Genomic DNA, 12,753 nt, shown 5'->3' with positions numbered 1-12,753 from the left:
ATAGCTCTAATGTTAAGAGAGAAAAGAATGAGGTCAGAGGACTGTGAGTGTGAGAGAAGCTTGTGAGAGCAAGGTACAAAAGCTGTCTCAACAACAACAACAACCACCACCAAAACAAACCAAAAACTAAACACCAGAAGAAAACCAAACTGAGATCTGAGTCTGTAGCTTAGGGAAAGAGTATTTGCTGAGTGTGCCCATTGCCTTATATTTGATATTCCAGCACCATGAAAACCCCAGCAGTAGACCACTCCATGTGGAATGACGTGAATGTTCACAGTCTATATTACCTAGATTAAAAAGCTTGAATAGTGAAAAGGAAGACTTTACCAGTGGATATGTGCATTAAGGCATTTCTAATACACACTTGATTAGCAATTAGCATGATTTAAAATCAAGAAGTAAGTATTAAAAAAAGCATAGAGATTTCCAGCACTAAATTTAAAAATTGCGAGCAGAGAATCTTCAGTCCCTCCTTTTCCCATTTGATTTGCTGAGGACACAGGTTTTGCTCTCTCTGCAGGAGTTCTCATCTTCTCTGTCTTCAAATATCATTTATAGATATTTCTTTTGCAACATCTGGCCCAATATTTTGCTCCTTTAATTTGCTCTCAGACTCAGGATGCAAAAGCAATTTCCTCTTTTTGATTTGGTCAAGAGGAGGGGCAGAAAAACATGAGGTTGAGTATTACTCGGAGGAAATTTAGTTCTGCCTTTCTTCTTGGAGCCTCTTAGGGGATACAGACCGATAAAGGCCCACATTACCCCAATTGAGGCATCCATCTTTCTACCGGCATCACTTCAGGTGGAGACACAGGTAAAAATAGCTGCTTTTATTGTTTTTCTAATAAATGATCAAATATACTCTAGAGAATTTCACATGGTTTCACATGAGAACTGGATTGATGAGAGCCCTTTTGGCTGTGTTATATCAGGATAAATATGGTAGCATGTGAAAACTGTTATTCTGCACCGGTGATTTTCTTTTGGAGTATGCTAGGACTTGTATTGTGTGCTAAGAAATTATGATAGAGGAATCTATGGAATTCGTGACTCTTTAGTTTGGTTAAATGTTTATATATTATCCATCTGAAAGTTGTGATTATAGCATCTCTGTAAAATGTGTCAGTGTGTAAATGTGCTTGCTACTGAATGCCCTGAATACCCGAGTTTGATCCTTGTACTTAAAAGGAAAGTGGAGAGGGAGAACTCACTTTGTAAAATGGTCTTCTGGACACGTGCACATTGGCTTGAATATACCCATCCCAAGAGCACTATTAAGAAATAAAAATTTGGAAAAAAATTCTGTAATTGAAGGAATTTTTTTGTCAAGAAATAAGACAAACTGAATCTCTTAGGAAAACTTCATAAATTAAAAAAGTAGAAAAGAAAGCTATCACATGTGCAGCTTGTCTTTACTATCTACTGACTCTTAGCTCAGTTATTAATGTAAGGGAAATGTCAGTTACAAATGTTTATTGTTTACTAATACATTGATATCTATTATCAGATTGTATCTTTTATGGGCATTAATTAGATCATGTATGCTTCATACTGACAATTTTATATAACCTCCTCTTGAAACATTATGTTTGAGGATGTTATATGTGACATGACTATTTAGATGGAAGGATTTAAAACTGAAACTTTGTATTTTGTCCTCTATGCCTTTTCCTGTGGTTCCCATACCCAAGGGCAAAGTCCCCTTCTTCTTTCCTGGTTGCTTAAGTTACTAAAAATAACCAACTTTTCTGAAGACTGAACCAGAAACCTCAGATAAGAGAAAATACTCAGTATTGGTTTTCTGGGTCTGAATTATCACACCCAGTAAGATCTTTTCTGGTTGAATCCACTTACCTGGTCCAACCATATAGAGGAATGTGTAGACTGAGGCTGTGTAGAGAGGATGGATATCTCAGCCAATTGGAGCTTCATTACAAGAGATATTTCTGTCTCTTGAGTCACCTGCAATAGTGTCTGGGAAACTCTGAGAGTCATAGGACTGAAAAATCATTTAGCATTCATGTGTTTATCAAAATGTGTAAATAATTTTAAAGCAACATTTTTATTTATTCCTAAATCTTTGACTCTTTCTTATTTGAATAGATTGTTTAAATTTTTTTCAATGATTTTCAGTGGTAGCACTTTTACCTAACATTTTTATGTGCTGGATATTTTGAACAAACGGGATATGGCGTTAATACTCCTATATTTTCTATAAACTGCTGTTACCGTTAGAAATAAAAACAATTTTAACACAAATCTGCAAAGGTTTCTCACCTGTAGTGGAACTCGAGGTCACTCATGGCAGGGATTTTGGATGATTAAGTGAGTTAGTCAAACCCCACCCTTTCCCAACCTTCTGTATCATCAGATCCAGGTACCTTCCAATAGGTTGACATTTTAACATTTTCTTTATAAATCACACAGGGACATAATTTTTAAAATAACATACTCTACATATTCCAAGATGACTGAGCAGGAAGTCACTTTCCCAACTGTGAGATTCCATAAGTCTTCAGTGTTGAAGAACCAGGTGAGGCTTGAAGGGACTCAGAAGCCTAGAAAAGCTGGCTTCAAAGGTAAGTGCTTTAAGTGTGTAAAATCACTGTTTTAAAAATGTATTTTAAATTTTTGTAATTTGAAAATATCCTACTGGCTTTTATTGAACAGTAAAATGTTACACTTCATCTGGGCTTAATTATACAGGAGGGTGATAGGGAAGAAAATACTATTAGTTGGAGGGTTATTATATACGAAATTGTTCAAAATTAAGTTTAAAAAATAAAGCAATCAAGTTTTAAAATTAAAAATTAAAAAAGAAAAATATAACCCTTCTTCTACCTTTTAGATGTTTGCTAATGGGGGAATAAATCAGATGAGCTGATTAGAACAATGGGAATATGTAAGAAAAAGTTCTTGGGAATCAAGAAGGGAGAAACAATTAGGAGTTTTGTTTAATTTTGTTTTGTTTCTTTAGTCTAGTAAAGAATTCTGAAAATTTTAAAACTAACATAAAAACAAAAGTTAAAAAAAATTGGAATGTTCTATAGCAACAAACTCCTAAAGAAATGTAGCTTATGCACTAGAAAAAATACTATAGCCTGGAAGAGGTGGAGCATGCCTTTAATCCCATTAATTGGGAGGCAAAGGCAGGTGAATTTCTGAATTTGAGTCCAGCCTGGTCCATGGTTGACTTTCAGGACAGCCTGTCAAAACAGAGAAAACCTTTCTCGAACTCCCCAAAAAGAAACAATACTTTCATGCATGAAGAAAGTGTTTTAATTGTCATAAATATCTAAACTTTAATACTGTCAGACAAACTAGGGTCTGGAAAAACACCAAATGTTCTAGAAAAATAAATTCCTAAGGAAATGAAGCCTATTCATTAGAAACAATACTTTCACTCTTGAAGAACATGTTTTTATTGTCATAAATATCCAAATATATAAAGCCACTATGCAAAAACAGTTGTCCATCAGAAGAGGACATTTCCTCCTGAGAATAATGTTGCAGATGCAGAGAGAGGGGATGAGAGGATTAGTCTGTGTGGGAATAAGTAAACCCTATGGTGAGTTCCTGAAAAAAGTCAAAGAATATTTTTTTATTACTGAAATTGAGAAAATCTCAATTTTTATTCTTTTTAGTTACTCTATACACAGTGGCACAGCTGTACTGCATGCTGCGATTTTTATCTTTTTTTTAATTTTTGATATAATGGAAATCACAGGCATTTGTTTCAGATTCCAAACAACTTATATACACCAAAATATTTAGTATCATATGGATTAATTTTGAACTTACAAGAAGAAAGTGATTCTTGAATTATAGGCACTTTCAAGTATGGTGATGCATACAGATCATGTCTAGAACAACTGTGGTTCCCTACCAGTTCTCAAAAAAAATCCATCCTTCTTTCCTTCCTCCCCAACCTCAGTTATCTCTCTTGGTAGGCTGCATGCCTCAGCTTGATATCTTGTACTTGGATAGTACCTATGCCTTGAGTGCCATTTGAAGAATGCACTATTTTTTCTCTATAGAATTGGGTGAGGGCACATGCCTGTCATCTAGCTGCTTCTAATCTGAGTCAGGTGGATTCACTGTGCAAGGCTCAGACCTTGTTCAAAATTGTGTGAACAACTGTAGGATTTCTAAAATCCTTACATTTTAGGTAGAAATCTACAATCTTGAGGGTACATTTTCAGTCAGTTCATATCGTAGACTTGTGCAAAATTTTCCCTTGTTTCTATGCTACACAAATTGTAATTAGTATTGAGATCTACTCTATTAATAGAGATTTTCTTACTTTGTGTTGCTGATTTAAGTGTGTTCAGTCCCTTGGCAGCTCATTGTGACAGCTCTCGGGATCCTCTGTTCCCTTCGGCTGGTAATTATTGCAGTGCTTGTGACAAAGAGTAAGTAACTGAGATGCACCTTCTTTGAGCTTCTGCCTAGAGAATAGCTTTAGACATGAACTACGCAGTTAAACATACTGTACATTGTTCGGTCTATAGTCAGGAGGGGACTGGTCAGAATCTCTGGAGTTATAATATTTTTTCCTGAAAAACTGCAGTGTTCTCTTCTTTTTCATACCTAATCTGTTAGCTCTGGGACTGTTGAGAGTTCCCCTGTTCTGTCTCATTTTTGGTCATGTTCGTTCTGAGGACTCGGTGATCATCTAATTTCTCAGCTCAGATGATTGAGAATCTAAAATAAATATTTTTTGAGAAACATCTATGCAAAGAATCAATGGCCTTGTTTTTATATTTCTTCAAAGTATATTTTATGCATACATAAAAAAGTTTTCATCTGTACAGAGACATTAAGGTAAGTTTAATTGGATTTCTCTATATTAACAAAGGGAATCACTTTCAGGCTGTGCCAAAACATAACTGTGTATGTGGATATATTACAAACCATATGCTCAAAGAAGAATTGTGCCATTTTAACGTTTTTATTGTTGTTGTTGTTGTTCACATTTTCATAGTGTGCTAAGTATTCACTGAGTATTTTACTTAGAAAATTATCTGCAAATTTGTGCTATAAAATTGAATTGAATGGAAGTTACTTCCACCATAAATTTATTCAGCTCTGTTATTTATTTTACAGTAAACTTAACATAGAGAAAATTGAAGCATCTCTATAATGAGTTAATTGAAGCGCTAATTTATAAATGTTAAAATACCAATGAAAGTAGTGTTATGTGTTGGCTGTCCACATGAAGCTTTTTCTCTAGCTTAAATTTTGATATGTATTTCTTATAAGCATTTAGATTTTATATCTGTGATTAATTTAGTTTTTCAGTATAGTCAACACAAACAAGAAATACACGAAACTCTAAACCACAACCATAATTGTAATAACATGCAAAGTGACATCAACTTAAAGGAAGAAATGTTGAGAAATAAGTCTATAGATTGCAGTCCAGGCGAGGAACTTCTGGAATCCCTCAACAGAGAACAGAAAAGATGGTACAGTGAAACCAAGACAGATTTAGATTCCTCACAAGACACAGGTATGTAGCAGAGGAATACCATGAGTAGAGATTGCATTATTATATATCATTTCTTTTCTGGAAGCTTTGAAGTACATACAGCAGCTTAGGATGCTTGTGATCTTTGGGTTAATCATCTGGGGGTTGCTTACTTCATGTAGAGATATGAAAACTCAGAAATCCATATTTGGATGAGAGGAATCTTACAGTTTCTAGAAGCCAAGTTCTGTTTGGCACTCCTACTGCCCACTGGGGAGGGAATTACAAATCGATACCTTTGATAATTTTGATTTCTTTCTATCTAGCAGAAAATCTGAGTCTCTAACTTTGTTGCTGACAGAATATGGAAGGTTTTAACAAGAGTGTATTTATGAACTCTTTATGCTAAAATGGACTTAGAGCATTTACATGGATGCAGTTATACGAAGAATATTTTGTTTGTGCATGTGTGTTTCCCATCTGACAGGTTTTGAAAGATTTGTACTGTTTGTAAATTGGACACTCCCTGGGGCAGACAAGGGAGTTTAACCATGGTATTTAAATGTTGCAACTCTGCCAGTGACAAAGTGAATGAGGCTGGGAAAATGAAAACATCAAGAGTCACAAGGAACCTTTATTGCCCATGGGAATGACTGATCATTATTACTGACACAGTTTATCAATCATCATTAACTACTTTTTCAAGATTTGTAGCAAAGAGCTCTTGTATATAAGCTCACCACTCTGTGACAGTAGGATGTGATGATTCTCATTAAGTCAGGATTAATATATTTAAAACTGTTGCATTATAAAATCTGTGATAGGAAAAAATAGCTCCAAAACAATCTTTGAAGTATTCCAGACCCATGGAAAAACTTTTGTGCCATTACTTTAAAATAACTTAATTACCTGTCTAGGATAGCATAATGATGTAATCCCTATGAATGTGAGGTTGAGGGAGGAGGATTATAACATTCAGTAATATAAGAACATCCCAGCAATTTCAAGGCCAGCCTGAGCTGTTACACATAGATACCTCTTCAAAGAAAAGTGAAGATTAGAAATAATCTTTCTTAATAGACCATGGGCATTTCCAGCAACTCTCTAAACAAGACATTCATATTGAGAGGATCTTGCAAAACCAACTGAACCCTTTTTAATGTATTCAACTTTAAGCATTTGGACATGTTGGCACAACACTGGTTGAATCAACATGATCAGGAGAACAGACTTTCAACACCAAAACCTTTCTCATTTGTCTCTTATTTCTCTTTAGGTAAAAGAATTTAGCACAGATTTTGGCACAATGCTAAGCGTATAGAAGTGTGTGGATGAGTGTGGGCACAATCATTACTTCATATCTAGAATTCTGTCAGCAGTTTAACTACCTCTGAGTAGCAAGTGCTCATTGTCTGCCTCTGCCCCCTGGTATCTCGAAAGCCTCTGCTTCATAGCAGTTTTTTTTTTTTTTTTTTTTTTTTTTTTTTTTAAAAAACAATCTCCCTGGGATCACAATGTGTGGCCTTATGCCCAGTGTGTTTCACTTTGCAAACCATCCTCAAGTTCAGTGATGTTTGTCACATAGGTCAGCATCTTGCTTTTGGATTTGCTGTGAGACAGGATGTCATTTTGAAGCCCAGGATGACTGGGAACTCACAATGTAGAGAAGACTGACATGAAAGTCATTGTTTAGCCTTGGAAGGCCTCAAAATGTTAGTGAAGTTCCTGTCTTTCTCTTTGGAGTTCTCATGTCATAGGCATAAATCATCCTGTCAAGATGATTCATTTTCCTTTAAAGGATAAACAATATTTTTGTGTGTATGTGCTTCATTTTCTCTAATGATTCATCCATGATTGACACAGGAAATATTTCTAGATCTCTAGTGGTATTAACAATGTTGCATAGATCATGCATGAGTGTGCAGGGGTGTTTGGCCATTATAGAATTCTACTTTCTGAGACCTATGAGATTTTACCTCTTTAAAAAAAAGAGATTTAATAAATATATTCCTCTGATAACACAATAACAGAAAATAATAAGTTTAGACATTTACCTTCTCTGTTGTAGGGACAGGTGTTAAATACTGGTTCTGCTATGGTATTAAATGTTTTTATTTCATCATGAGCAAAAATACCTGGAGTGGATGTAAACAGAACTGCCAGAATAACAGATTACCCCTTGTGAAGATAGAAGATGAAGATGAACTGGTACTGTAGACGCTCACTTCCCCCTTATTTTCTTAGACTCTGTCTCTAACCCTGAATACTGAGGTACTGGATCCATTTTTGCATTTGTATATGATTTTCCTGTAATGTGAACATAACTGTGGGACACAAGTCTGTTAAGTGGACACTCATTATTACAAAGACACTTGTGTCTTTCAGTCTCCTCCCTTTCTCAGGAGTGTACGAGAGAATCCTTCAGAAAGCATGTCTTTCCCAGAGGAAGTGTAATCCTTTGGTATAGCATCTCCTATTACTGACAGTCATTTATCTCCACTGAGGCCAAGTAAACCCTTCTTTTTTTAGGATTTGCTCTTTGGAACCTTTAAGTGAGTTTGCCTGAGATGAGCAATTAGATGACAACAGAGAAAGCTGTTGTGCTCTCGTCATGTCTGCAAAATGAGATGATATGAGAAATGTGGAATTTAATGGTTGACCAGTTAGCTCCATAGTGATTTCCACTGAAACTGTCCACAATATTTACTGTATAGTATTCCTATGTCCTGAAAAAGGATATCCATCTTTAGAAATGATTATTTAAAAAAAACAAAGTTTTCAAGATTCTGTCATTTCCTCTTTAAATTATTACTTATGAAATCTTTTCAAATATGAAGACTGTATTTTTCTTTTTTTTTGTTTGTTTGTTTGTTTTTCAAGACAGGGTTTCTCTGTGTAGCCCAGCTGTCCTGGAACTCACTCTGTAGACCAGGCTGGCCTCGAACTCAGAGATCCGCCTGCCTCTGCCTCCCAAGTGCTAGGATTAAAGGCGTGCGCCACCACGCCCGGCATTTATATATAAGACTGTATTTTTCTAGAGAAAAAAATTGCAGGATCACCTTGAAAACTTTGTTATTTATAACATGGAATGATAGTTATACATCAATATAATAGATTTTTAAATAACATTCTTAAAGTATATCTGATGTCAAACAATAGTGTAATTTTCCTTTTGATGCAGTAAACAAAACCAATTTCTAAAATTTATTATTATTATTATTATTATTATTATTATTATTGTTATCTGCCTTTATAATACTAGTAGTTGTAGTTGTAGTCATAGTTGTAGTCGTATTTGTATTCATAGTAGTAGTATTTTATTTATTCCTTTTAAATCCTGCTCACTGCCCCCTCTTGGTCACCCCTTCCATAATCCATTCCTAACCATCCTTCTACTCTGATTGGATGGGGGCCCCAGGTATCCCCCCAACCTGGCACAATACATTTCCATCAGTATAGGTGAATGTGCTCCCACTGAGTCTAGACAAGGCAGCCCAGTTACAAGAACTTAACCCATGTACAGGCAACAGCTTTTCGGATAGTGCCTATTCCACTTGTTCAGAACTTACACTGAAGGCCAAGGTGCACATATGCAGGGAGGCTGAGGTCCAACCTCATGTATGCTCTTTGTTTGTGGTTCCATCTCTGAGAGTCCCAAGGGTCTTGGTTAGTTGATTCTCTTGGTCTTACTATGGAGATCCTATCCCCTTCAGAGCCCATAATCCTTCCACCTGTTCTTCCATAGAAGTCCTCAAGCTCCATCTACTGTTTAGCTATGGGTATTTGTATATGTATGATTCAGACTGTGGACCAAGACTCACAGAGGACATGTATGCTAGATTCCTGTTTGCAAGCATAACTGTTGGGACAGGGATTGATGATTTTTCATGGAATGTGTCTCAAGTTAAGTTGGTTATTGGTTGATTATTCCCTTAGACTTTGCTCAAAGCACAATCCCTGTGTTTCCTATAGATGGGATAAGTTTAGAGACAAAGTTTTGTGGTTATGTTGGTGTCCCTCTCACTCCTCCAGGATTCTTTATTGACCACAGGAGGCAGCCTCTCCAGGTTACATAGAGATACAGCTAAGGATAACCTGGACGATTCTTGTGTATTTTCCCTATGACTGGTATCCATCTCTTCTGGGAGATGTTCAAAACCAACCCCCATTAGTTGCAGATTTCCATTCATTCTCATGCCCATCATGCCATTTCCCCTCCCCTCTGCATAGCAGATTCTTAACCATGACTAATCTCACAATTTTCTTTTTCACTCAGTTCCCTCCCTCCATCTACATTATATGATTATTCCATTCCTGCTTCCAAGAGGGACTCAAGCATTCTTGCTTGTGCCCTTCTTTTATCCAGCCACTGGGGTCTGTGAAGGGTATCATGGACACCTGAATTTTATGTATAATATCAACTGGTACATGAAGACATACCCTGAATGCCATTTTTGGATTTGGTTACCTCAGTTATGGTGATATTCTTAAGTTCCGTAAACTTGCCTGCAAAATTCATGATGCTTTTTTTTCATAGCTGAATAGTACTCCATTGTATAGATGTAGCACATTTTCTTTTTCCATTTTTCAGTGAAAGGACATCTAAGATGTTTCCAATTTCTAGTTATTATGAATAAAACTGCTATGAACATATCTGACAAGGAGTCTTTTGGGGATGGTGGAGAATCTTTGACTATATACCCTGGAGTGGCATAACTGGTTCTGGAGGTAGAACTATTGCCAGTATCCTGAGAAACAACCAAATTGATTTCTACAAGTGTTCCCCCCATCAGAAGTGTAGTGGTGTTCCCCTTTCTCCGTATCCTTGTCAGCATGTGCTATCACTTGACATTTTAAACTTAGCCATTTCTATTAGGGTAAGACATGATCTTAGTTTTGTTTTAATTGGCATTTCCCTAATGGCTACGAGCTTTGAACATTTATTAATGTGCTTCTTGGGCATTAGAGATTCCTCTGTTGAGAATTCTTTGCTTAGCTCACGCATAGTAGATGCAATAGAATGAATTGATACATCAGTCAAAAAATGATAAATCTAAAACATGCCAGCCTTAAGTAGGAAGATTTTGAGTTCAAGGAAATCTTGGTTAAATTCAGAGACTTGGTATAACAAAAACAATAACAAATCCTGTCATAAACTGAGGACTCTTGAAGTTTTTATTTTAAATAGCTTATTGAATTGACATCAATTTGGTATAAATAGGAAGGCAGTTTAGAAAATGAATATGGTGGGACTGAGTTGTGGAGGACAGGACAGCAGAGAATGACATAGGGATGCTGGGATCTTTTCCTGCTTGTTCTCTCATCCAACAGATAGAAATTTCATCATATGCAATGTTGTTTTCTTTACAGAAATTCCTTCAGTTCCAGGTTATTTCAGACAGTTACTGGATTGGATTGTCATATGATAAGAAAAAAAGGCAATGGGCATGGATTGACAATGGCCCATCTAAACTGTGAGTTTCTGAACCCTTCACACTCTAACCCTCCCTTGGGGATTGAGAGGGTTGTCTGCAAAGGCTTTTCTCCATTTCTCATGGTTTTCCTCATTTTCTATGGAGCTCAGACATAAGGACAAATTGTATAAGGCAGTTCCTGATCAAGTGTTACCAAAAGAAGATGTATAGTGGAGGAGATGACCAAAAGTGACTTGGTATTGCACACATCTAAGGATGGTGTGTTCTAACATGGGAAGGGCACGAGAAAGTCAACAACTTAAGATGGTGTAATGTGAGGGAATGGTCATGACAGATACAATGACTCTGAGTATAGCAGATATTCATTTGACTTTTTTATTGTTGTTAGCTTATATTATTGCCAGTTATTTGTAAATATAATAGCATGTTTATGTATACATACACATATATTCCATTTAAATGTGTTATATGTGATTCTTAAGTTTATTGTTTACCTATAATCTGTACAATTTTTTTACTCATTACCTTTTTAAATAATATTACTTTTTCTTGAGTATCACATATACATCATATAATATATGAACATATATGCTCCTTCTCCTACTCAAATCTCTAACATGTGCCATTGATAGCTCTTACTTCCGTAACTAACTGTCCAAAGGTGCATGGTGATAAGCCATGCACTGGAACAAGGAAAGCCACCAGTAGCCACACCCTCAATGAAGAATTGAAACTCACTTTCTCAGCAGCTGTCACCTAATGATGATTTCTAAAAAGAACAAATCTTTACAAAATTACTTCTTTTCCAGAAGGCAGAATTTCACAGAGCCTTTCCCCTTCTCTTGTGCTTACATTTTTTAATTTCCTCTTCCCTGTTGTTTTCTGACTCTTGTGGTGGTATGGAGACTAAGAAGTTTATTTAGATGTCTCCTTTAGGGATAAGCACAATAAACACTTCTCCAAAGCACTTTGGACAATTCTGCCACACTGCACTGACTCCCCTCACTGAATAAAGAAGCTTTCTCATGAAGGTTGAGAGCATCACAGTTCTAGGCTACAAATGAAAAATGTTAACTTAACCAGTGACCACTTAGCAGAGAGATTATACAAAGTTCCAACCTAGGTCATCTGACCTTCCCAGTACTGGATATTTTTATTTAGATTACAACACAAAGCATGTGTGCTTCCCGTGGTAAAGGCCTCAGTTCCACTAAGAAATCATTTATTAATCTTATAACATATCTCGCCTAGCAGGTCACCATGGTAGCATACAGTGTCCAGTGCAGGATAGGACTGCTCATACCCTTCTCTCCTGCAACCTGTAGATAGCCTACTAACAATTTGCCTGCCCAGGAGAAGGTTTTTCCATATCGGTTTGAGATTGACTTCTCATGTCTTGATGTCAAAATGGGGAGTATCTTCAGCAAAAAAGCCTTACCACATTGTTATGGAACCCTAGGGCAGGAGCAAAAACCTGTGCAGTGTGGGAGATCTCTGTCAACTCCTTGAGCAATTAGTAATTTCTCTGAAGGTATCCTTTGCCTTGCACTCTGGCTTTCTTTGAAAACCTCATATCTTCTGTAATTGTTATTCTTTTCTAAAGTTTAATTTTTATTTTAATTACATTTTTCATAGAATATATTTTGATCTGTTTCTGTTCTCACACCTTGTTGCTCCCTACCTTCCTGCAGAATCAATGTCATGTTATTTTTCTCTGTAAAACAACCAAAACAAAAGGAAAATAAAATCAAGCAAGTAAATAAACAAACCAAAATCACAATAAGAAAATTTACTCCCCGATAACAAATAGGCAAACACACAAACACACACACACACACACACACA

The 12,753-nt window shown here is 36.2% G+C and overlaps 1 protein-coding gene across 3 annotated transcripts in view; it reads left to right on the top strand.

Annotated features, from left to right (window-relative positions):
* Nucleotides 1-779: 779 nt before the first annotated feature.
* Nucleotides 780-12,753, top strand: part of LOC110295992 (killer cell lectin-like receptor 5) — a 13,488-nt gene continuing 1,514 nt past the window's right edge. Inside the window, exons 1-6 of one of the 3 annotated variants that reach the window (XM_021164457.1) lie at nt 780-817; nt 2,471-2,582; nt 4,326-4,415; nt 5,297-5,515; nt 7,542-7,681; nt 10,844-10,947. In XM_021164457.1, coding sequence (XP_021020116.1) covers nt 2,471-2,582; nt 4,326-4,415; nt 5,297-5,515; nt 7,542-7,681; nt 10,844-10,947 — 665 coding nt within the window. In that variant the 5' untranslated portion in view covers nt 780-817. Of the gene's footprint in view, nt 818-2,470; nt 2,583-4,325; nt 4,416-5,296; nt 5,520-6,094; nt 6,110-7,527; nt 7,682-10,843; nt 10,948-12,753 lie in introns of those variants that run through there. The other 2 variants (XM_021164456.1, XM_021164458.1) reach the window with 2 other exon arrangements.

The sequence above is a fragment of the Mus caroli genome, chromosome 6, assembly GCF_900094665.2.
Source record: "Mus caroli chromosome 6, CAROLI_EIJ_v1.1, whole genome shotgun sequence".
Classification (NCBI taxonomy): Eukaryota; Metazoa; Chordata; class Mammalia; order Rodentia; family Muridae; genus Mus; species Mus caroli.
The sequence above is the reverse complement of the archived record's forward strand: the minus strand, read 5'-3'. Positions and strand labels throughout refer to the sequence as shown.